Source organism: Lycorma delicatula, chromosome 8 (assembly GCF_047948215.1).
Source record: "Lycorma delicatula isolate Av1 chromosome 8, ASM4794821v1, whole genome shotgun sequence".
Taxonomy (NCBI): Eukaryota; Metazoa; Arthropoda; class Insecta; order Hemiptera; family Fulgoridae; genus Lycorma; species Lycorma delicatula.
This window is the reverse complement of record NC_134462.1, coordinates 107,751,393-107,779,168: the sequence shown is the minus strand read 5'-3', so window position 1 is coordinate 107,779,168 and position 27,776 is coordinate 107,751,393. Positions and strand designations below refer to the sequence as shown.

Here is a 27,776-nt window from a genome sequence, read left to right as displayed (position 1 = left end):
AAAAAGTTTAAGTATAGACACTATACTAAATTTAAGATTTTTAATATTTTCATTTCCAAATTTGATGGGAATCCCTTTTTACTTCCTTGTACGAAGTAAAGGAAGTATTGTGATCGCGAAAAATTTAGGTTTTCAGATTGCAACGGAAATATCCATTCTGACTGCCACCGAATCCATTTTCACTAGTTTTGGCGTGACGTCTGTACGTATATATATATGTGCGTATGTACCAGGCATAATTCAAAAACGATTAGCCGTAGAATGTTGAAATTTTGGATTTAGGACTGTTGTAACATGTCGTTAAGCAACTTCCCTTTTGATTGCAATCGACTGGATCAAAAGTATCTAAAAAAACCCGAAATCCAAAATGGGCTTTGGACTTTTTCTTAACTGCAGTAATAAGCTCTCTCTGAGAGCTTTTCAACAATGTATCATAAATGGTACTTATTTTCATTGGTTCCAGAGTTGTAGCCAAATAAAATTTTAATTAATGAAACATTTCGATCTTACAAGGGGAAGGCACATCGGTTCGAATCAGACTTCATCTCCCCTTTTTTTTAAATTTAAATATATTGCTTTATTAACCTCCGATTGTAAAAAAAATTACAAAAAATAACAATTCAATAACAAAAAAAAAAAATCAGGTTATTAATGAAATAAAATTTTAGGTATTTTTCATTTTAATTCAAAATTTTTTACAGAGGTTAATAATTATTAATAAATCAGTATTTTTAAATTAAAAAAAAAGTTAACAAAAATATATGTAAATGAAGTCGGATCCGTATCCTTTATCCATGGTTACGGATCTGACACGTTCTCACTGATCACATAACTACTTGAGCGACATGAAACAAAATTAATAAATAAACTAATATAAAATTCTGATACGGTCACAACGAAAAAATGTGATGCAATGTGGTGTCTACCACTATACAATTGTGGAAGAGACCACATTGCTGCCCAGTTTATTAAAGAATTCGAGGAGCGTATCTCACTTTCAATTGAAATAAGTTTAAATGAAGTGCAGCAAAGAAAGTGTATGTGTAATTTAGTAGGCATACAAGGAAGTCACGTAGTGCCCACATCAGGAGTTTTAATTTTGTCAAAAGGTTTAATCCCACCGATGACCCAATATATATTTGAGCCACTTTCGAAGAATTTATACTGAGCCAGTCCGGATATATTTATCAAGATACAGGGCAATGCAGTTACGTGTGTGCACACATACATCTTCCAGAAATGTTTAGCACTTTTTTGTGATTTTTTGAATTAGGGGATCTTCAAACGTCGACGTTTGATATAACCATTTGACGTTTTGATTAACGTTTTTGACACTTAACGAGTTATGGCAACATTAAAAACGATTGAAAATCACTTTTCACTTTTAATGGGTTCGCCATGTTGACAAATAAATACGTATAAAAACGTATTGCATATACGTATATTGAACTAAACGAAAAAGACAATAGGAAATGACTTCACTCCTCACTTTCCTTAATAAGTCTGTTTCGTGATATTTAATATTCTTGAGAACGATTATGCCATATTCAAAACTGACTGGTTCATGTTTGGTAACGGCATTTAACGTAAATACTCGTACCGTAGACCTCATTAATAATTTTCCCTGGTCACAACTCTATTGTTTGATTCTAATTATCCCGGCCTGTCCATCCAGGGATAAAAGAGGCTATGAAAACACTTTATTATATAAACAATGAACACAATCGTATATAGGGACCACCAGTTGAACAAAACATTAAAAATTATTTGCTGAAGAAACTTCGGAAATATAATACGTAACGATCAAAATTTACCACAAATGGCAGTAAAAATTCTAATTTTTTTATAAATATATATAAATGAAATCAACTGCTATGGTCTTTATACAGATGCAACTCATGTTATTTAATTTCAGTGATCTCTGAAAACAGACCTCTATTACACGTAGATTTAGACCATCTAATTAACTAACGCTATCTAATTTTTCAACTGCCTGAGTGTTATAAAAATGTCTGATGTGAACACCACATGACTTCCTTGTACGCCTATTAAATTACATATACACATTTTTAGAAGTACATAACATTTTATTTCATTAATAACTTCTGATATTTTTTCCTTTTTTTATAGTTATTATTGAATTATTATTTATCATAAACAATTTTTTACAATCAGAGGTTAATAAATCAATATATTTAAATTTTTTAAAAATGTGATTTTTTTTTTGGTTTTTCTGGGCGAAAAACGCTTCGGCATTATCATCGTCCGATCACGATGTAAAATTTAAAACATAAGTAAAAGTTTTAAAAGTAGAAATGTAAAACATAAAGTAGAAATTCAATGTGTAGTGGGAAGAGCTGCAAGGCCCGTGGGAACGCTAACCCCCAAAGCCTTAAAGAATTAAGTAATTCGTTGTCGGGGAAAATCTAATGTGAACACCACATGACTTCCTAGTATGTCTAATAAATTACATATATGTTTTATATATTTATATTTTTTGTTAATTTTTTTTTAACTATATTGTCACTATTGAATTATTATTTATTGTAAAAACGTTTTACCAATCATAGGTTAATAATTATTAATAAATAATATATTGAAATGAAAAAAAGTTAAAAAAAAAAAGGTAATGAAATTGAATTCTCGCCGATATGCCATTCCCTTTTAAGATTCAAGTATTTCATTCATTAAAATTTTATTTGTCTATAATTCTGGAACCAATGAAAATAGTACTACTTATGATATATCGTTGAAAAGCTCTCAATGAGGACTTATTACTGCAGTTAAGTAAAAGTCCAAAATCCAATTTTTTTGGATTTTGGGCTTTTTTGGGCACTTTTGGTCCAGTCGATGCAATCAAAAGGGAAGGTGCTTAATTACATGTTAAAACAGTCCTACATCCAAACTTTCTACATCCTACGGCTAATCGTTTTTGAGTTATACATACGTAACGTTCGTACAGACATCACGCCAAAACTAGTGGATTCGTTGATAGTCAAAATGGATATTTCCGTTACAATCTGAAAACCGAATTTTTTCGCCATCACAATACCTCCTTTACTTCGTATAAGGAAGTAAAAAAAAAACCTTAAAATAATAATATATTAATATAATTTAACAATTTTAAATGTTTATTTCGATTTGGTTCAATAAACAACTAACTTATAAAATATGAAATACATTTCTCTAATAAAATATTCAACGAAGACAACACTGTTACCGTTCACTTAACTTGATAAATTTATATTATAAATATAATATAATGCAAAACCGGTTTTACTTTTTTAAAATAGCATTTCTTTTATCAAGTTTTTATATTTATTTATTTAAAAAATAATTTTATAACAACTGATCCGTGAAGATTGATTTTCAAACAGTTTAAAATAGAAGGTATATAAATTGTAAAATAAATTCAATAACCACAAATTATGATTTTACAATATTGTTACGAAATACAAATAGACTGTTTTATTTCACTTTTTTCTTTAAGGGAATAACTGTACCGTACCTAAGACTTAGCTTAGAAAGATGCATTTATCGGAAAGTAAATCGTAGTAATTCTTCAGATATATACCCGGGCAATTGTATCCGTATTAAGTATTTTAACTTGAATGTAAAGAAGAAATAAATAGAGAAATTTACAAGTGTACGAATACCCTAAAATTTACACTGAATTGTGTAACTTAACGTGTTGCATGCATTTTTGCCGACGGGTAAGTTTTGAAATATAAATAACTCACTTCATAGTAATTATAAAAAATATCAAAAGTATTCTGACATTATATTTATTATCATTCTTCTGTTAAACTATGAGTAGAAACTTCATTTTTATTATTAAAATTAATTTTAAAAAAAGCTTAAAGAAAAGTCCCCTTTATTTATGACATGTAAATATAATCTGAATTTATACCGATGAGAAATAAAAAACGATTTAAAAAAAAAATAACTATTAAAAGCGTAATATGCATTTTTTCTCATAGACCAAATTAATTTCTCGGATGTTTTTAGATCAATAAGTTCCAGTTAAAGGTCAATTTTCCAACCAATCGCTATTTGAGCCACGAATGATACATTTTTTAAACATAAAATATAAATAAGAGAACTTTATTATTAACTAATTTTAAGTTAAATCTATTTTACATTTTTATTTACCTAGGCATATAGTTATAATCTATTTTTTTTTTTTTTGGGAGGGGGGTTAAAAACGCTTTCGCCTGTCATCGCCCGAAAACAAAATACATGTTTTTAAAATAGACAAAGTTGTATCACATATATACCAACTAGCGTAATAAAATTACCATCTGTTTTGCGGCAAATAGCATGAATAACTGGAAACACCTGTAATAATTCAAGTAATTGTATATAAACGGACCGGCCTAAGAAATAGTAAAACTTAGATAAAGTCTTTCATTACCCCCTAGAATAGTTCGAATGTTAGTCCCTAGGTGCCGCATAACAGATACAATCCACACAGATGTGGTGCACAGTTAGTTGGCAGTCGAAGCGTGCACAAACGGACGCATCTGTATGTGTCGTACTGATAGGACTTCAGCCGATGGACTGAAGAGGAATCACGCCGGGATTACTAGGCTCAAAAGCTTAGTCTCTCACGGTCAGAACCAGTAAATAAATTTCACGATGGTCCATACGGATAGGAACGCAAATTAACAAATCCGTCCATAAATAAAACTTAAAATTTATAACCGCCACTAAATAACCGATGAAATCCGCCCGATAATAGAAAGATACAGCAACTAGGGGCATTGTCCAGGCTCTGCGATCTGTAGGGAGAAATATTGAAACTCCCGCCATTCTTGCGTTCCGTTCCGTTCCGTATGCGTCATCAAGTTATCAATGAGTGAATCTAGTGTGCCGTATTCGCAAAAGGAAGATAATAATAACCTACTCTCGACGGTTCTTTCTGCATGATAAGCTTCACTGTGACACCGTGTTCTTGATTGGATGAAGTTCATTGTTAATATCAGCATCCCACTCACTTCGCCACTCATCATGCGCCATCCTCTTTAGAAAACAGACAAGATTGTTCGAAGCGACGCGATTGGTGAAAGGAGGCTGGGAACAATTCTACTTTTCCGCACGATCAGCGCGCTCGTTCATATTATCCTAATATAGCTGAGGATCCAGCAAAAGTTCACTGTTGTATTACGGTGATTCATTTGCGAAATGATACAATGAATCTCACAGACAACAGGGTGTCTGAAGTACACGTCAGTAATCGCCTGAGGCACTAATGGAATCTGAATAAACAAGAACATGTCGAAATGTTGGGCTAATTATATTTAAGGTCTTATTAATAACATACAGCAACGCGACGAAAATGTTGACGATGCTGGGTAGATCAAACATGTATGTTCTGTTGCCAACCACAGAAACACAACCAACAGAATTCTAGAGCCGTCCGTATAAGCTGTAATATCAGGATTACATCACCATTTATAATATTATAAAATTCGTTTGGTAAGATAAGCGGATTTCTGTTATTTTTACTATACTGACAAAGATCAAAGCAGTAATTAACGAGAGAAGGCTGCCAAGGGGAGGTAACATCATGGAGCAACAGTAAGGACTTGGAGGTGATTGTATGTTTAGAGCTGAGAAAAGTCGCTGAGTTCTGATGCCTAGCGGAGTGATACATTTCGGTTGTTCCTGGTACCGTTTAATATGTTGGTTTGAGAATCCCGCAATCAAAGATTGAATGAATTGGTGGCGCTTTAATCCGAGTCAGATAGGAGCATGTAATCTGCTTCCGCCTATTCCAGAGATGGCTCATCATTGTCCACCAGCAGACACGGGATTGAGCGAAACGAACCCGTGGCAAGAAAGAAAGAATGATGGACCGCATTGAGCATTCTTAGAGCGGTGGTCCGTGCGACGAATAAGCTACGCAGCTGTAGTCTAAGCGGGAACGGACCAGAGCTCGGTAGAAGCATAACATTCATATACGTTCGTTTCCCCAACGGATATTAAATAAAACATTTTTAGACATTTTAACTTCAAATGTGTTACCCAAGTTAGTCGTTGGTCTAACCACATTCCTAGAAATCTAACCCGCGTGCATGCCTCAACTGGTTCACCGTGTATATAAAATTGAGTTTATATGTTCCCAACATGTTCCCTCAACCAGGAAAAGTAAATACACTGTTTTTTTTTTCCAAGGAAAACGTTAAATTCTATAGCTACACAACATATTATAGAAGGGAAAGTACGCCGATCGGGGCAAATTTTGCTGATCTTGATGTCTCATGATTTCCTTTAACCAAAAAAACACAGTTTTTACCAAAGGAAAATTCCGAAACGATGTATTTACGAGTATATTAGACTGTTTTTTTCTTGATATGTCCAGACTTGATGGACCTATTGGGATAAAATTTATCACGACATTTTCTATATATGGGACATTGATGACATTTAAATTTCGTTACAATAAATCAAGGACAAGGAGATACGAACCTTTGTGGGTTCCATATCTTAAAATTCTACCTAAATAGTAGGTAAATGTTTTTAAATAATTAATATCCCTTAGATATATAAGATGCCTTCTACTGATTCTTACTCTTATTTTAACACAAAAAAAATTTGGGTGCAAAACACCCTTTTTTATTTTTTGTCGTTTCTGGGCTCAAATTTACGTACTTGTACTAATTAGATGAGTCCATTACACCAATGTGTTGTTTTGGTTATGCGTTGGGTGATTTCCATTCAAGGTTAGGTTTAAGTTTCCTTCTAAGTAGTGGTTAGTCTAGACCAAAAGTGGAAAACATATTTTTATAAATATAAGAAAAGGAATGAACAAGAACAACGTAAGAGAACTACTACCGAACTCGAAGGTAATAAGGGATTTTGAAATCGTGTTATTTTTATCCTGAATTTTCTAATTAATTTTCTATTAAATTTTCGTTTGAAAATTCTTTGAGTATCAGAATTACATTTAACTAAATATTATTATCCATAATAATCGAATACTAATTAATACGGCAACAAATATGAATAATATAATTAAATCGTCTAAGTGAACGATGTAATTTTTCGGTAAAAAAACTGTCTACTAAATTAATTTGTAATAAATTCACATCCTATCCATTGGAGGAACATGATGCAACTGCCGCATGACTGTGCATCACATACTCATTGACTGCATATGTTATGCGGCGTTGCGTCGTAAATTTAATCTACCCAGAAACATCCGTGGTGTCTTGTAAAATGATAATGAAATTTTAGACCGGATGTTTCTGTTTTAGCGTAGTACTAGGTTACTACAAAAAATGTAATATTGTCATATATATTTTTTACGCTAGAAGAGTTTTTGATAATTTTTTCCCCTTACTTTCAATTTCGATTTTTTTGGTTCTATGTCTTTAATTTTATTATCCGAGTAGGGAGCCTTTTGCACTCCCTATCGGAATTAGTTAAATTTTATATAGTTTCCTTTTCTATTATTTTAGCTTTTATATTTTAAAGACTCCATCTGTGATATTAGTTTTAAGTTTTATTTCACTTTTTTAACTTTTGTTTTAACTTAATTTAAAATTTTTTATTATAGAATTTATATTAGTTTTAAGCCTTATTTAGTTTTATTATTTTAGTGTTATTTTACCTTTTTATTAAAACAAATTCCGGGCAATGATAACGCACAGGCGTTTTTCGCCCCCTCCCCACCAAAAAAAAAACTTGGAGGAACTTCCGCCAAATAAAAAATAAGTAATCGAAATCGGTTTATTTGGTGAAGAATATGCTTTAAACATAAATAAATATTTAATAAAAACGAATATAAATCTATATGAGAACCCGTTGCTCTTACTGACATCTGTTAAAACAAAAATGCTACGTTTACTTTTATAAGTTAAATAGGAAAACTTGTATAATAATTTTTTAAAAAATCATTATAAAGATGGGACGGAGTGATATTTGAAAATAAAAAATGAAATAAAATATTTTAGCGTCAAAGAGGATGATATAAAGAGAAATAAAATAACTTACGGGCATAATGAAACATTAAAAAAATTATTCTTTTTAAATTTCGGGTTTATAACATTAGAGTCCGAAAGCATTTAAATATTTTTTTTTTTTTGTAAAACTACAATACTTCTTTTTACTGAAAATTATGAAAAAAATAAAATAAAAATAATAGTTTAGAATTTAACAGATATTGACATTTTTAACTACATCCACAAAATATTAAAAATAAAAAATAGAGATTATCAAGAAAATATTTCTAATGTACTAAATGAGTATAATTTGAAAAGTATATGTTGAACCTGTACTATAAATAAAACATTTACGTACATACTCGTATACACGAGTTAATGTGTGAAAAGAATTCCTTGGTAAATATGGCGTAAATTATGTCTAGAATTGTGTGTAGAGTGTATGAATATATATGTCGTTGATACGCAATTTGTGAATAATGACGCAAATGCGATAAGGTAAAAAAACCAGTCATGTCAACAGAATGTAGAGAAAAAAGGCATAAAAAAACAAATAAAAATATAAAGATATAAATTAAATTTATGTTGTAAATTAATAAAAAAATTATAACTATCTATAGAGTAACGAACATTTACACTTTTTACTGGATCAAGATTTAAGTCATTAATATTAACCTGCAATAAATGCTTTCAGAAATAAAAAAAAATAAAAATTCGTGTAAAAAAGGTTTAATTAATACCATAAAAATGCGATTTTAAAAGTTACGCCGATATTAATAGAATAAATAAATAAATACATATATATATATATATATATATATATATATATATATATATACACACACATATATATATATATACATATATATATATATGTGTGTGTGTGTGTGTGTGCACAGGTATATAAGACGATGATAAATCTTTGAAATGTACATCAGTTTACCAGGACCAAACTAAATCATACTTTCGTTATGATAATCATAGATATTAGAATCCACGACTGTAGCAATTTCGCATACATCTGGATATCCATGAGCAGGTATGAGAGGTAGCGTTTCCCGAAAGGGCAGTCCTGGCCAGGTTGATCGATGATTTGGCACTTGCAACGGCCAAGTCGAAACAAATGGTGATGGACATTGGGAAAGGGGGAATAAATATTATCGTTTCGCGTCTTTAGGAGATTCAGCTTTCGTCCGTGAAGATCCAAGTGGTTGTAGTCTCGGGTAACACGTACCCCGATCACGATTTCAATTAGGGTCAGAACCGTGGTAGTCTACTCTTCCCTTGCAGTGGGGTAACTCGGAATATGGATCGATAAAAACGCCACGTTTCAAAGATATGTGAAGCGGTGCCAAAGATAAAACCAAAAAAATGGCATCCACAATCGGTCAGATAATGATCAACATCAGGGGCCTCCGAACAACGAAAGAGAGAGTCTGGTCATGAGAAAGAGAGAGAGATGGTCAAAAGGGAGAGTCTGGTCGAAAGGCAGAGTACTCGTAGATAGTGCTCTCCGAAGTATTGTATGGAGTACCGTACAATACTTCTGATCTGTCACGCTGGAAAAGGGGAGAACCCGTGCAAATCTTAGTCAGATCCACTCACAGGACTATATGTATTCACAGAGTATAATGTTGGTACAGGACCACCTCGAGCGATGCCGCCGATGTAGTGGCCGGACTTGTATCTCTGGATCTCAGAGATGTACTGGAAGAAGGGTCAAGAAAGGCAGATGCAGAGGCATCGTTTATCCGATGGAAAGATGGAGATGCGTAGGAGAGATGGGATCGGTTGACAAAAGGTAGATGGACCTACAAACTGATTCTGGACCTCCAGAGATGCCTGGACCACAAACAAGGGATACGAGATTACCCAGTTCTTTACCGGTCACGGTTAATTTAAAGCGCATCTGTGCGCGAGATCAAGCAGAAAGTATCTTAGATACCTGAAGGTCATTAATTACGTAAAAAAATTTACCAATCATCTGAGTAAAATTTTGGGTACTTATGTATTATAACGGGTACATTATGGTTGGACGGTTATATATAATAAGTGTATAAATTTATGATGTTAGGAATAAAGTAAAAATACAAAACCAGAAACTGAATTATTTATTCAAATTATCTTAACCTAACCTGCAAAAATCTAAGTTTCCTCTTCACAACGACGGAAATCCCAAATTCTAAGTGCACACATTTTACTTATAAGTTCACCGTTAACTTTAACGAATATTTTTATTTTATCGTCTTACTGATAAGAAATAGAACTTAGTTATTTAACTCGCCACCAGTCGCGCTGGTTATAACCTCCCAACGATAGTGGCGCGCCTTCGTAATACACAAATACCAAATTTTAAGAAATGTGGACTAAAAGATCCGTATCACCCCTCTCCCTTGACCAAAATTAAATGGCATCAATGCAACATACAGAGAAATCATTGAGCCAAAGTTCATCCAAATCGGACTATCAATCTGAAAATATCAAGAAAAAAGGTAAACATACATCCTTTCGGAAATTATTAATGCTAAAATAATAGTTTTTTGTTAGAGAGGGTTATAAAGCATCGAGATCTACAAAAAAATCATGTTAATTTGACCTAATTAGCATAATTTCCCTTATATAATATATTGCATATTACTTTCATTACCGTGAAAGTAAAAGATAATGTAAGATGGAGAAATTCTGTTGGGATTAAAAGATTAACGTATAAGAAAAAGAAATAGTAAAAAAAATAGTCAGAAAAAGAAAACAGTCAACTGACTGATAACTAATAAAAAAATAACAAAAAATCTGACAAAGTTTAATAGTAACTGGCATTCTTCATTTACTCTTATATAGTGGAAAAATTATTATACATGAAAAAAGTTACCTAAGATTACTTTTTTGGGGGAAATGAGAGGGGGGAATTTATGATGAGATTTTATTGTAAAATTTTCATTATATGTTTAAATAAACAAAAAAAAATGTTTTAAATAAAAAAAAATCGATGTTTTTAAACATTGATTGGCTCCCGAACCCTCTATATTGCCGCTGAAGTGTTTGTTACGGTCGCTTGCACTACTACTATGCCTAGGAAGACATTAAAAAAAATTCGGTTAAAAAATATGCAATGAATAAAAAGATACTTTTTTATTTTTGAGGAAGGGGAAATTTTGGGGCAAATTAAAAAAAAAAAATAGTAAGCTATGCATGCACGTATGAACTAAGCTTAATATGAAATGTTATGTATGCAAAACTTTGAGAAAATTGACTTCCAAAAGACCCTTCCATCTTCTGGAGGTATTGAGTTCAAAATTTTACCAAAAAACTGCCACATCTACATGACCCACTGAACAAAATTTCATCAAAATCGGTTTACCCAGTCAAAAGTTATTAAGCTTCAAACACGCCAACACACTAGAAAAAGTATATAAATTCATCGGTTATAAAATAACAGAATGAAATAGTCCTTTTTAAAACAAAATCATTATAAAGACTTTTTGTAAAAAACATTTTTAGTAGAAAATAAATTTATTAAACGTTTGAAACAGTATGCAAAACAGTAAACTATTAAAATGTTAAACAGAAAAACTTTTACGTTTCAATATACGATGGATATACAGCGAGAGAGATTTCGTTACTAAATACACCAGTACCCTTTTGTTCGTTTGCAATATTGTAACTGGCATAATAGAAGAGTTTCACTGAAACAGAAATGATAAAAACCTCTTTCTACAACGATAATCAGTAAGTACAAACTTATATTAAATTCTATTACTGAACACTGAAATATAGAAAAGAAAAAGTCAACGATAAAACTAACTTAACGCGGGCAAGTTTTACAGTATAATTTATAAAAGGAAATTAAGAGGAATATTGTGAAATGAGGTATTAAAATATTTCTTTCACTCTTTTTCAAAAGAATGTGCGAGCTCAAACGAGCACGCAAGCACAAAAACGAATAAGGACTCAAGATTAATTAATTATGATCGTGTAAAACTTATTTTTATCTCGACTATAAAAATAAATAAAACGTACGAAATACACTTCTTTCAAACTTTTATAAAAATTAAATTAAGAAAGATTTTTTATCCTGTAGAACACCACTGAAAATAATACAAATGAAGCAAACGAAACCCTTTTTCTACTACTGCAATATTCTATGAAACAAAAGGAGAAACATTGCTGTTATACATAAAATTATTGACCTCCTCCCTTCCACTTCTACATCTCGATATTTTCATCTCTGACGTTTAAATTTTTAATTTAATATAATAAAAACATATTAAAAGTCCGCTAATTGTATTTTAAAACTATTTTTACAATTCAATATCTGCCGGAGACATAAAAAATAACTGGTTTATAAGGTCGATTTATAACCGCGGAAGTAATATTATTACGGTATAAAAGCACAAATAAAATAAATGTATGCATATACACCGACCTTTTCACAATCTTCTTCCAGCCTAATCGCCTTCTCAAGTTGTAAAAATAATTCTTCTTCTTTATCGTGCATCTCTTGATCTTTTGATTCCAATTTCTTTTCCAGATCTCTCTGGAAATTGGCTAAACGATCTCTTTCCGCCTGAAACAAGAAACTAAAAGTTAAAATATAATAAATAATATTATTTTTTGAAAGAAGAAAAAAGAACAAAAATATGTTGGTATAGAAAAGCAGAAAAGGATTTGAAAAAACTAAATATTTAACAAAAAGTAGAACAAACTTTCAGAAAAAGCAGAGATAAAATGTGAATTTCCAAAAGATCAGAAGAAAAATCAAAATCGTAAATGGAGTGATAAGATGAAAAGAAAAAAAAAGTAAAAAAGAAAAAATATTACAAAAATATATTTGATTACAAATAAAAAATATTCTCGCTAATATTTATAACTGAATATTATTGTTTGTTCAAGTTTGTTTGTATATTAAGACTAAAAAGTAAAATATTTACTTTTACACATCGAAGTTACATACGTGTACCAAATTTCAATCATTTTCATACGACAGTTCATGAGAAATGAAAATTTTCAACTAAATGCATGAATTTAGCGTAGGGGTAGCGCGTGTCATATCAAATTCATATCAAAGGTAGTGTGTGTGTTCATATCCAAATTCCAACACCACAGTATTGTACCGCCATCAAAGTTACCTACGTGTACCAAATTTCATTGATTTTCATACGATAGATAAAAAAATATATCATTTGCAAGATTTGATTATAACTAAAGCAAGTTAAATAAAAGCTTATAATGAGTGAAAGGATGAAGAGTTTTTGGAAATGAAAGTAGTATGAGCTATGTAAACATGAAGGTCAAGAAAATTACGTAAACTAGATGGCATTTGCTGGATTTTTATACTTTAAATAGACAGTTTACAGAATAAACCAGATGCCCCACGGGTCTGAAGCTTATCGGAGAATTATTATTAAAAATAAAATTTAGTTAAATGGTTTTATTAGACAACCACGAATGATATATATATAATTAACTTTGCTTTAGAATAATAAAAAAAAATCTGATGTGGACACCGCACGCGACTTCCTTGTAAGCCTAATAAATTGCATATCAAAAATTGTAATCAGAAATTCAAATCAAAATTGTAAAAATTGTAATCTTTTACAATCAGAAATTAAAATTATTAATAAATCAATATATTTAAATTTTTAAAAAGTAAAAAAAAAATTAGTTAAAAAATTTTTTTTGAAATTATATACATACATTTTTTTAACGTTTTTTTGTTAATTTAAATATATTGATTTATTAATAATTACTAAGATTTAAATTAAAAAATAAGTTTAAAGAAATATATGTATATGAACTCGAATTCGAACCGATGTGCCCCCCGAAAGTGAATAAGCGCATGTGAAAAAAAATGATGTAGACACTACATTACTTCCTTGTACCCCTATTAAATTACATATACACATTATAAAAGTACATAAAATTTTATTTCATTAATAACTTCTGATATTTTTTTTTAATTTTATTTATTACCGAAATATTATCTATCGTAAAATTTTTTTTACAGAGATTAATAATTATTAATAAATCAATATATTTAAATTTAAAAAAGGCTAAAAAAAAGGAAACCAAGTCCGATTCGAATCGATGTGCCTTCCCGTTGTAAGATACAAATATTTCATTATCTAAAATTTTATTTGAGAATAACTCTGAAACCAATGAAAATAAATACCACTTATGTCATATCCTTGAAAAAAGTTCCAATTAGGGCTTATTAAGCCAAAATCCAATTTTAGACTTTTTTGGACACTTTTGGTCCAGTTGATTGCAGTCAAAAGGAGAGGTGCATAACTAACTAGATGTTACAACAGTAACTGTAACAATGTTGTAACAATGTTACAACATCCTACGGATAATAGTTTTTTAAGTTATGCGAGATACATACGTACATACGTCACGCTGAAACTAGTCAAAATGGTATTTCCGTTAAAATCTGAAAACCGAAATTTTTCGCGATCGCAATACTTCCTTTACTTCGTACAAGGAAGTAAAATCTGACAACACAGTTATGGGACTTTCCTGTCACGCAGCTAAACCCGCGTTCCGGCTGTTGCTTCTGATGCACAGCTTACACACACGCACTCACAAGTTAATTTAGAATGTTTATAATTTTATTTAAATACAATATTTTTTCCTTTATTTAATTCAATGATTTTAACTAAAGCGCGCTTGCATTTAATTCGCGCGGGTGTGGCGATACTAGCAGCGACAGTCGGTACTAATTAAACTAATGTAATTTCATATTAAACCTTTTCTCGGTCTTCTATTGTGAAAAGACTGAGAAAAATGGATTGCATCACCAAAGAGAAGGTATTGGTTCTGTGATAAGGGTGTGGTTTCACGATCAAGAAATCAAGGAAATATATAAAAAGCATATAAATTCAATGCCTAAAACAATTGAAATGGTTATTAAAGAGCGAGCAGGACATATTAAACAGTAAAAAATACTGTAATAAACACTGTTCATGTAATAAATTTGATTATTTTTTTAAAAATATACTCTTGTGCGTGTTAATTTGCACAAAATTGTAGAGTTCATGAAATTTTACATTAAAAATTCAAAGAATAATTAACTGGAAGGTTTTTTTTAATGATAATTTCACTACATAAGCTGGAAACGTTTGCATGGAGATTGTAAATCATATAAGTTTAATTGTGCATAAAGCCGTTGCATTGTGCTTCTAAGATAAACTTAACATCGTTGATAGCGTGGATAGAATTCCTGACATTAATGATAACGATAGTATTTCTATTGCCCATAATAAGAAATTTCTGAATGTTTTAATAAAATAAAAAAATTGTATCGGAATGATTAAATTTATTTCATTTTCAACAAAATCAAATTGTACTGATTAGATTCGAAGTATCTTAAAAAACTAAATACTAAATAATTAAATCTTTATTATTTTTACGTATATGCTGATCTGATAATATCATTATTGATAATTGAGGATTATATATAATATCACATCATAATTGAGGATTCCTTAAAAACTCAGAATATTTTTCAAAATACAAAAGTAGGTTGCCGGATCACTGTTTGGCGTTTATATGTATGGATATTTAGAAAATTAAACATGTTAACTTATCCTTGAATTTATACTATTTATGAATGTGCAAGCTTTTCTAAAAATTAATCACTTACACTTAGGGTAAATGCGCACTTGCGCGGTTGCGGCCGCGGCGAGGAAAGCAGCTGGCCGCAAGCGGCCAATTTATATGGAACTCATATAAATGAACGCAAACGTGGCCGGTGCGACCAACTGGCCGCTGCGGTCAAAGGATTGTCGTTCTGGCCGCCACGACCAACCGAAATCTTTAGGCCAAAATTTGTATTAATTGTAATGAGAGAACACGCACGCCAGACGGTCAGTATGCGATCAGGCAACGACCTGGTGAATTATGTGCAAACGTATGCAAAATTATATTAAATTATAATTTTAGCGAGTAATTTAGCAAAAATGTAAAAATATATAATTTTAAATTCGTTTTTTTCTCTCGACTCTTTTTTAAAAATATTGATATAATGTCGAAAATTGTTTTCGAAACGGAAAAATTTATTTCTGAAGTTAAAGAAAAATTAAGTTTACGGGATCTGTCTTCCGATGAATATTCCAACAAAAATCTCCTGTGCATAGACGTAATGATATGCTTATACCTCTTACGTCGTCTGCAAATTTATTTGAAAAATTATGAAAATTCTTGACTGACATTCTTGTGAAATTGAAAAGTTTTTTTTCATGTTGACGCAGATCAGAAAAAAATTATAAAAATGTCTTTAGAAAACGACTTTGTAAAATGGGATGTACCCAATACTTTTTTTCTTTGCCGTTTCAAGAGATTATATAAATACATAAATGCGGCTTTCTAGGTGACATCTATCTTGTGACTGTACGGCCAATGCGCGGCCACCACCTTGTTGGCCATTTGTTCGGCCGTACACAGTGCGGCGACGACCGGCCATGGCCGCATAATGCGCGTTTGCCTTAAAAAAAAACAAAATAGCAAACAATAAAACTATTTCTACATATCTCGGCTTAACTATAACACAATACTTCGACTTATGAGAAAAGGTCTTATTATGTTTCCGTTACTATTTTTATAAATTAATGAACCATTATTTTACTAATTCATTCTTTATTGTGAACTATTTTCTATTTTTACTTATATTTTTACCTATGAAGTTTTATTTATAACTTCGTGTATTTATTCTAATAATATATCGTGTGTTTATATTTCAAATAATAATTAATAGGGCTTTAATTAATTAATTTTTTTTTTTTGTATAATTGTTTTTTGATACTTTCTTATCTACGTTTTATCGTGTTTTCCCTTGATCCATCCAGCCAAATGCTGGGGTAGTTCCTTTTTTATCTGTGGAGTCGCATGTCTACTCGTTCTTGATGAAAAATATTGTATAATTTTATTATGTACCGATCAGAATGAAAGATTTATTTATTTATTTATTTGTATTTATTAATACTTCTTACTTTTTGGTCATCAATTTTAAGCTTAATTTTATTAATAAAAATTGTTGAATATTTTATTTATTAATATTTCCTTCCTGATTTATTTATTATAACACACACAGACTTAACATTTGTGTGATAGTGTAGAGAAATAGTAAGAGTGTAAAGAAGTAGTAAGATAGAATTAAAATACATGTACCACACACACACACACACTCTCTCTCTCACTCTCTCTCTCTCTCTCTCTATCTCTCTCTCTCTCTCTATCTCTCAAAATGTGTGTGTTACATTTATTGTAATTCTCTGTTATTATTTCTTCAATATCTATGACAAATGAACATTTTATCAATTAAAAATAAAAGAAATAATTAGTCTGGAAGTAATTTTCTTTTTGAAAACTATTTTTTAAGCATTACACAAAAATTTAATTCCATAATCCGAAGTAACCACCTCATATATTCTTTTTCGTATTTAATAATACACATTATTCCACAATGAATAATAAACTTTCAGCTGGTTTTGAGTTCCGCTTTCATCGTTCTGTAGAAACGTTTGTAATAATACTTTTTAAAGTAATATTTTACATTAAAATGCAAATTACCATTGTTGTAATTACAACGTGACGTCTATATTTACCGAAATACAACAGCAATAAAACATCTGAATAACCGTAAAACAAATCGGAAAATTATTAATAAGCCGGATGAGCGAATTCAATTTAGAATAACTCTCTTTCTAAGCACAACGTCTAAATATTTACCGCTAAATTCTAAATCATAACTTCTTATATGTTTGTTAATCTTCGATAATATTTTCTAATCAAAATATTTTATTCATAATCAGTATGGAATATAATCTGGCACCGATAAAGATGTCAGATATCGATTACTTTTAACTACCCAAACGAGCGAATCGGTAGTAACCGACACGAAAATTACAAACTAAACTAAACGGTTTAAACAAAGTATAGGTAAGGATATGAAATAGTCAAAGGGGAAATTTTTAAAGTTATTATGTAACCGAAACAGAATATACGAGTTATACGCAGAGTAAACCGTACATCGCTTCGCTATGACATGGTATCAGACTCGTACAAACAAGTTACAAACATACTCGTTCAAAAATGCCCACAACTCCCTACAAGCAGAATGATAAACTCTCGAATCTGAAAAAAGGTGAAAGATTTATTAATTGCCGTAAAGAGTAGGAACATTAGTTATATTGAAATTTCTCAGTTAAATCGGTTTATATATTACATAAAATATTACAATTCGGGTAAGTTACGAATAGATACATTATCGATTTCAATAGTATCGATTATTAACATTTTCAGTCGACTAGGTACATTAATATTCAACATAACCAGTGATAATGACGGACGAGCTTTCATTTCATAAAATGCGACAAATATAATCAATCTGTCTAATATACATTCTTCCCCAGTTAAACAAGATTTAAGTTGTAATCTTAGTTTTTAATCGTTAAAAATCTGCGAGTTATTATATAACATAATGGAAAAATTCCTAATAACAATACACCTATAAATAAACGTAATATTATACAAAAAAAGTAAAATAATACTTTAATATAATATTATAAGAATATGTATCATTTACGTACACATTAATTGAATAATATTCGCAAGATACATGTTCATTGACAAGAATTTTCTCGTGTTTAATGAATACATTTCTATGAAAAAGTAGGGAGTCAAAAACTGGTAAATTGTGCTGCTCAGGGATGTAAATAACATAAAAATGGTTAAAAATAAAAATAAAAAACACATGAAAAATAAATAAATTGTTCATTTTAATCGTTGCATTATATAAATAATTTCAGTAATGGGTAATTTACTACTCCAGGAATAAAAAAAATTGCCCCATTGCTTAGAATGGATCAAAAGAAACCATGTAAAGTCTTGATCAGTAAATCACAAACAACAATAAAATATTATACCACATGACTTCCTTGTACGCCTATTAAACTACTTATACTCATTTTTTTAAAATGAAAAGTACATAACATTTTATTTCATTAATAACTTCTGATATCTTTTCATTTTTTATTTATTTTTATTATTGTTATTGAATTATTATTTAACGTAAAACATTTTTACAATCAGAGATTAATAATTATTAATAAATCAATCAATATATTTAAATTAAAAAAGAAGTTAAATAAAAAAAGAGGAGAAGTCCGATTTGAACCGATGTACCTTCCCCTTGTAAGATCCAAATATTTCATTAATTAAAATTTTATTTGGCTATAATTCTGGAACCAATGAAAATAAGTACCACTTATAATATATCGTTGAAATCTCTCCATGAGAGCTTGTTACTGCAGTTAAGAAAAAGTCCAAAATCCAAATATTTTGGATTTTGGGCTTTTTTGGACACTTTTGGTCCAGTCGATTGCAATCAAATGCGGAGGTGCACAACTAGATGTTACAACAGTTCTAAATACAAAATTTCAACGTCCTAAGGCTAAGGCTTATCATTTTTGAGTTATGCGAGATAAATACATAGGTACAGACGTCACGCCGGAACTAGTCAAAGTGGATTCAAGGATGGTCAAAATGAATATTTCCGTTGAAATCTGGAAACCGAAATTTTTCGTTTAAAATACTTCGTTCAAGGATGTAAAAATAGATTATTAAAGTGAAAAATAAAAATAAAAAAACAGAAAACACTGTAATCTGTATTAATGAATAGAAAATTACCTCTAGGTAAATTTTAAAAATATTTTCCCAGAGGTACATTTTATTCGGCCGGAAGACTGAAAAATTTAGTCCGGTTAATAAGAGCTGAGTTAATAGTTCATTAATAAATTGGAATTGTCTAAAAAATTAATATTAAAATAGCCATGTACTATGACATCGAATTTATTAGGAATTTTAGAAAGTGTTATGTAGAAAGATTTCATAAGAACTAGAAAATGTATAAATTACCATCGATATCAATTTTAGACTAGGGCACTGAATTACAAAGACCATCTAAAATTAATTTATTCCGCTAATATTAATAATTTCTGAACTAATTAAAAAGATATAACGAAAGTTGAAATTCTCCAGTTTGTATTTGCACTTTTGTAAAAAAACTTCAGTAAGCATGAAATTATCTAGTTCAGAAATCGCTTCTGTGTTGGGTTCAACAATGTCCTGAACGACTAGGAAAGAAATATTTCAACTTCTTCGATTTTATTTCTAAGCAACTGAATAATTGCTTGGGACATCTGAGTCTTTTAGTTTTTTAGGGAGAAGGATCACCCCCACCAGACTGGTCTAGTGGTTAACTAATCATCACAAATCAGCTGATTTCGAAGTCGAGAGTTACAGCGTTCAAGTCCTAGTAATGGCAGTTAGTTACTTTTATACAGATTTGAATACTAGATCGTGGATACCGGTGTTCTTTGGTGGTTGGGTTTCAATTAACCAAACATTTTAAGAACGTGTCGACCTCAGACTGTACAAGACTACACTTCATTTACATTCATACATATCATCCTCTGAAATTATACCTTACGGTGGTTTCGGAGGCTAAACATAAAAAGAAAAGGGATGACGAATCAGAGTTTGATATTTTAAGCTTCACTTTCGACGTTATATGTATTAATATTATAACAATTTACCTATTTTTAACAGATATATTTGTTATTACATTACAGGTATTTTGTCATGAGAGTTTAAAGAATTTAATATGCAAATCCTATCGAAGGAAAAAAAATATCCCCTCCCTACCAGTAATTTACAAAAAAATCTTTTTTTAGAAGGCCCAACAAAGATTTATCCAAATTTAAATTTTGCCACCCAAATTTAAATGCAATGAGTAACGCGTGTACATACATACGACGCGTCAGATTCACATATGGATCCATAAATCATGTTCTATTCATAATGTTTGAAAAACAATAAACATAAAAGCCAACATACACAGTTATAGAATTTTGTTCAAATGTAAGACGCATTTAATGAGGACAAATCGCATAATTTTACCCATTACTTTCCGAGAACTGTTGGATCGGCCTTAAGAAAAAGCCGAACGTCAAACTTTTTTTTTTTTTTTGTCTTCAGTCATTTGACTGGTTTGATGCAGCTCTCCAAGATTCCCTATCTAGTGCTAGTCGTTTCATTTCAGTATACCCTCTACATCCTACATCCCCAACAATTTGTTTTACATACTCCAAACGTGGCCTGCCTACACAATTTTTTCCTTCCACCTGTCCTTCCAATATTAAAGCGACTATTCCAGGATGCCTTAGTATGTGGCCTATAAGTCTGTCTCTTCTTTTAACTATATTTTTCCAAATGCTTCTTTCTTCATCTATTTGCCGCAATACCTCTTCATTTGTCACTTTATCCACCCATCTGATTTTTAACATTCTCCTATAGCACCACATTTCAAAAGCTTCTAATCTTTTCTTCTCAGATACTCCGATTGTCCAAGTTTCACTTCCATATAAAGCGACACTCCAAACATACACTTTCAAAAATCTTTTCCTGACATTTAAATTAATTTTTGATGTAAACAAATTATATTTCTTACTGAAGGCTCGTTTAGCTTGTGCTATTCGGCATTTTATATCGCTCCTGCTTCGTCCATCTTTAGTAATTTTACTTCCCAAATAACAAAATTCTTCTACCTCCATAATCTTTTCTCCTCCTATTTTCACATTCAGCGGTCCATCTTTGTTATTTCTACTACATTTCATTACTTTTGTTTTGTTCTTGTTTATTTTCACGCGATAGTTCTTGCGTAGGACTTCATCTATGCCGTTCATTGTTTCTTCTAAATCCTTTTTACTCTCGGCTAGAATTACTATATCATCAGCAAATCGTAGCATCTTTATCTTTTCACCTTGTACTGTTACTCCGAATCTAAATTGTTCTTTAACATCATTAACTGCTAGTTCCATGTAAAGATTAAAAAGTAACGGAGATAGGGAACATCCTTGTCGGACTCCCTTTCTTATTAGGGCTTCTTTCTTATGTTCTTCCATTGTTATTGTTGCTGTTTGGTTCCTGTACATGTTAGCAATTGTTCTTCTATCTCTGTATTTGAACCCTAATTTTTTTAAAATGCTGAACATTTTATTCCAGTCTACGTTATCGAAAGCCTTTTCTAGGTCTATAAACGCCAAGTATGTTGGTTTGTTTTTCTTTAATCTTCCTTCTACTATTAATCTGAGGCCTAAAATTGCTTCCCTTGTCCCTATACTTTTCCTGAAACCAAATTGGTCTTCTCCTAACACTTCTTCCACTCTCCTCTCAATTCTTCTGTATAGAATTCTAGTTAAGATTTTTGATGCATGACTAGTTAAACTAATTGTTCTGTATTCTTCACATTTATCTGCCCCTGCTTTCTTTGGTATCATAACTATAACACTTTTTTTGAAGTCTGATGGAAATTCCCCATTTTCATAAATATTACACACCAGTTTGTATAATCTATCAATCGCTTCCTCACCTGCACTGCGCAGTAATTCTACAGGTATTTCGTCTATTCCAGGAGCCTTTCTGCAATTTAAATCTTTTAATGCTCTCTTAAATTCAGATCTTAGTATTGTTTCTCCCATTTCATCCTCCTCAACTTCCTCTTCTTCCTCTATAACACCATTTTCTAATTCATTTCCTCCGTATAACTCTTCAATATATTCCACCCATCTATCGACTTTACCTTTCGTATTATATATTGGTGTACCATCTTTGTTTAACACATTATTAGATTTTAATTTATGTACCCCAAAATTTTCCTTAACTTTCCTGTATGCTCCGTCTATTTTACCAATGTTCATTTCTCTTTCCACTTCTGAACACTTTTCTTTAATCCACTCTTCTTTCACCAGTTTGCACTTCCTGTTTATAGCATTTCTTAATTTCCGATAGTTCCTTTTACTTTCTTCATCACTAGCATTCTTATATTTTCTACGTTCATCCATCAGCTGCAATATATCGTCTGAAACCCAAGGTTTTCTACCGGTTCTCTTTATTCCGCCTAAGTTTGCTTCTGCTGATTTAAGAATTTCCTTTTTAACATTCTCCCATTCTTCTTCTACATTTTCTACCTTATCTTTTTTACTCAGACCTCTTGCGATGTCCTCCTCAAAAATCTTCTTTACCTCTTCTTCCTCAAGCTTCTCTAAATTCCACCGATTCATCCGACACCTTTTCTTCAGGTTTTTAAACCCCAATCTACATTTCATTATCACCAAATTATGGTCGCTATCAATGTCTGCTCCAGGGTAAGTTTTGCAGTCAACGAGTTGATTTCTAAATCTTTGCTTAACCATGATATAATCTATCTGATACCTTCCAGTATCGCCTGGCTTTTTCCAAGTGTATATTCTTCTATTATGATTTTTAAATTGGGTGTTGGCAATTACTAAATTATACTTCGTGCAAAATTCTATAAGTCGGTCCCCTCTTTCATTCCTTTTGCCCAGCCCGTATTCACCCACTATATTTCCTTCCTTGCCTTTTCCAATGCTTGCATTCCAATCTCCAACTATTATTAAATTTTCATCTCCTTTTACGTGTTTAATTGCTTCATCAATCTCTTCGTATACACACTCTACCTCATCATCATCATGGGCGCTTGTAGGCATATAGACGTTAACAATCGTTGTCGGTTTAGGTTTTGATTTTATCCTTATTACAATGATTCTATCGCTATGCATTTTGAAATACTCCACTCTCCTCCCTATCTTCTTGTTCATCACGAAACCTACTCCTGCCTGCCCATTATTTGACGCTGAGTTAATTACTCTAAAATCACCTGACCAAAAGTCGCCTTCCTCTTCCCACCGAACCTCACTAATTCCTACTATATCCACATTTGTCCTACCCATTTCCCTTTTTAAATTTTCGTCAAACAAGGACATATAACGCAGGAAAAACCTTACCAAATAAAATAAGAATTCTGTTTATGTTTATTTTTCCAAGATTAATTATATAAAAAGCAAAAGGTTATAACCGAAAATATACGAAAAAGATGATATAATCTAAGGAGAACAATAACAAAAGCGATATAAAATTCAATTATAACAGTTGTTGTCACGATTATTATTATTATCACTGCCACAAAAATGATTTTGTTTTAAGATGTAAGGTGGAGGTAAGCCGTAGGGGTTGGTAACCCTCAAGATTATAATATGCAATGATATAGAACGGATAAAGTGTTGAACTATTATATGTTTAACCGGGCAATTTAGCATTTAACTGCATTATATCACGCGAATGTATTGACAAACAATAACAGCGTACAAATATACACACACTCATATAAAATGAAGGAAAGGGAAAATTGCGATAACATGATTTATTCAAATATATTAAATAAATATACAGTGAAAAGTCACACATTCTTCAGTAACAGACTTTCTAACTCAATCAGCGCTTAATTCATTCATTACTTTAATATACGTTTTATAAATAGAAATTTTCCGTAATAAATAACATTTTTAAATTTAAGCAACCTAAATGCATATAATGAAATATATTCATCAAAAAAAGAAGACAATAAATGCTGGCGTCAACGTACGATTATATTTTATAGGCTCTGTATTTCCTTATAGGTAACCATGGTAACCAATGAGACCGATCAAATACCTCTAAACTTATCAGAATATAAATTATCGCTTGTTTAAATAATTCAAAAAAATTATCCTACCCTACTGAACGGCATTTTTATGTGCGTTCTGAGCGCATTTTTATGTGCGTCCCATTAGCTTAGCACCGGAGTGTACAGATCACTATCGGAAAATCCCGATTCGTTAGTACATGTCTTGTGGTGGTCAGATGCATATTTGTTATATTGTTATATATCGATATATCGCATATATATATATATATATGTAAATCGAAGTTTTGGGAAAATTTAGTATTTTTTAACCGGATCCGAATTTTAGGATGAAAATCGCAAATATCTCGAAAACGGTCGGTGGTCCTAGCGCTCTGGAAAATTTTTTCGACCCACCGCTAAATATTAACCGTTCCGTTCCCAGTGGTACCCGTCGGATGATATTTTCAAGTGCCCCCGGGGCGCCGTTCGGAAATTAGGGAAGGGGTGCGATGAAATGTTACCGTAATATCTAGGCAACCGCTCATCCATTTTCACGATTCAAACGGCGTATGTATCAGTAGGTCGAGCGCTAACTGTTTAACGCATCGGGTACACTCTTCATCAACCGGATCTTGGTTATCCGGAAATTAAATCGTTTAGCTCTATTTGTTTATTAAATTCACCCATCGTAAAATATACCGATCCGATGTTTCGCTAAATAGTCTCAAACCTGTCCGCTAGAGCGCAGCTGTAAAGTATAAACTTATGAAAACTAAAAAGTATAAAATAAAAAATATATAAAAAAACTTTCTAGAAACCGCTCTTATATTAAATGCACAAAATGTAGAAAATAAAAAAATACGTAAAAAAAACCTTTAAAATAACACTCAAATTAAACGCACTAAAACGTAAAATGTAATTTTATGATGATATCTCAAGATGGATTTGACAACAAGCTTTGATGGAGATATGTAACATTTTCTTACATACCAATTTTTTCTTATGCGTGATGATTGGCCTAAAGAGTGGGTACAAACATGCATAAGAGAAAATTAGCAAAAACATCAAATTTTTAATTTGAAGCTATGACTTTCACATAATCTTACATATCACCACCAAAGCTCGTCAAATCCATTCTGAGATACCGTTTTATATTTTACATTTTAGTGCGTTTAATTAAAGAGTGGTGTTTCGAATAAAATAGGTCCCTCTGCAATAGTTTTTTTAGAAATCTGGGGTGAAAATCAATAAATTGCGGTAAAAATCCTGTTTTTTTATTTTTGACTTACAGTAACTTTGTTAAATGAGTAATAAACACATAAAACTTTTAAACAAAACCAGTAAAGAATTTAATTCTAAACAAAACTGGCTAAGATAAGTTGAATAGAATAAGGAAAATTTAGAAAAATCAAATTTTATTTAGAAACAATACAGTAGACGAAAGATCATATAAAAGTTTGTCCTCACCAACTGCTGTGTCTAGTGTACTATCTGTTGTTTGCAATGGTGTCATGTTATTAGTAATCGGATGATGTCATATCTGGTTAGATTGTTCAACTACCCCGGCTCGCCCATCGGGTTTAAGCCAGTCGACAGTTCGGTTGACAAAGACAGAGGCCTGCCTGCAGCTCACTTAGTGTACTTTTCTTTCTTTTCCTGTTTATTCTCCGAGAATTATCGTTCAGTTATTACTTCTGAGGATGATATGTATGACTGTAAATGAAGTTTAGTCTTGTACAGTCTATGTTCGACCATTCCTGAGATGTGTGGTAAATTGAAACCCAACCACCAAGAACACCGGTACCCACGATCTAGTATTCTAATCCGAATAAAAATAACTGTCTTTACCAGGACTTGTACGCTGGAACTCTCGACTCACTTAGTGTACTAGTCTTTATATATAAAAATGTTAAGTTCGTTTGTGTACGCTTCAAAAACTCAAAATGTTCTGCACCGATTGAGCTCAAATTTTTGCACGATATATAACCCGCATCAAAGATTGTTTTTATCTATTTTTCGCAGCAGTCACACACCCGCGACTGCGAGAAAACAGTTTTTTTAACGGTCAGTTGTGTACTAGTGACCGCGCCATCTGCCGGAAGCGAGGGGAACACTCGCCATACTAGCTAACGACAACAGCAGTCACATGTGAAACAATACCTGTTCCCAATTAAATTGTTTATTAAAAAAAAAAAAAAAAAAAACGTATCCACTTGCATCTGATTCAGATTATTATACAATCTGCATTAAATATTCACGTTAATCGAGGTACTTTTGTGTGATCGTGTCTTGATTGAGCTACACCTTTCACCAAGCTCTGAATTTATTAGAAAACGACCAACAGTGGGATATATGTATTAATGACGAGCGCAACACTGCACATCCAAACCAAATTCGCGCATTATTCGCAATTATATTGACCGCTTGCTTCCCTTCATCTCCTACAGAGTTACGGGAAAGATATCGATCGCATATGGCTGAGGATATTTTGCATAGAGTACGCCTATAAAATACCAATATGACCATGGAATTTACAGAAGGCATTTACAACGAAGCATTGATAAATATTGAAGACAAGTGCTTAGCTATTGCAAATAAAGTTCTTAGTCAATTGGGAATGCTAGCACCCACCCAAGCTGCGATTTCTTCATTTGATGTGGGTTTACGCCGTGAACAGAGTTACAATATCAGTGATCTTCAGTCATATGTCCAATCAAACATTCCCAAATTAACGCGTGAACAGAAAGGCATTTATGATCGCATACTGCAAATGATAAATGACGGAGTTGGGGGGAGTTTCTTCTTGGATGCGCCAGGAGGAACTGGGAAAACATTCCTCATTAGATTGATTCTAGCAACGGTTCGATCAAAAAATGACAATTATCCTGTTGCGGAATATTAATCAGCCAAAACTCTGCAACGGCACGCGACTTGCAGTTAAGAAATTGATGAATAACGTAGTGGAAGCAACGATTTTAACGGGGCCTTTCATAGGTGAAGATGTCCTCATTCCTCGAATACCCATGATCCCGACCGATACACCATTTTAATTTAAAAGATTGCAATTCCCAATTCGATTGGCATTTGCAATCACAATCGATATAGCTCAAGGTCAATCTTTAGAACTGTGTGGTTTAGATTTAGATGCGGATTGCTTCTCACATGGGCAACTGTATGTTGCGTGTTCCCGAGTCGGCAAACCAGATAGCCTTTATATCTACGCAGACAGTGGAAAAACAAAAAATATTAAATATCCACAAGTATTGCAAAATTAAACTTCTATGAAACGTACGCTTTGTTTTGTTTCT

At 31.7% G+C, this 27,776-nt stretch overlaps 1 protein-coding gene across 1 annotated transcript in view; it reads right to left on the bottom strand.

Moving 5' to 3' along the window:
• Positions 1 to 27,776, bottom strand: part of LOC142328733 (uncharacterized) — a 486,470-nt gene that overhangs the window by 31,048 nt on the left and 427,646 nt on the right. The window contains exon 4 of the mRNA XM_075372711.1: positions 12,370 to 12,510. Coding sequence (XP_075228826.1) covers positions 12,370 to 12,510 — 141 coding nt within the window. The remainder of the gene's footprint in view (positions 1 to 12,369; positions 12,511 to 27,776) is intronic.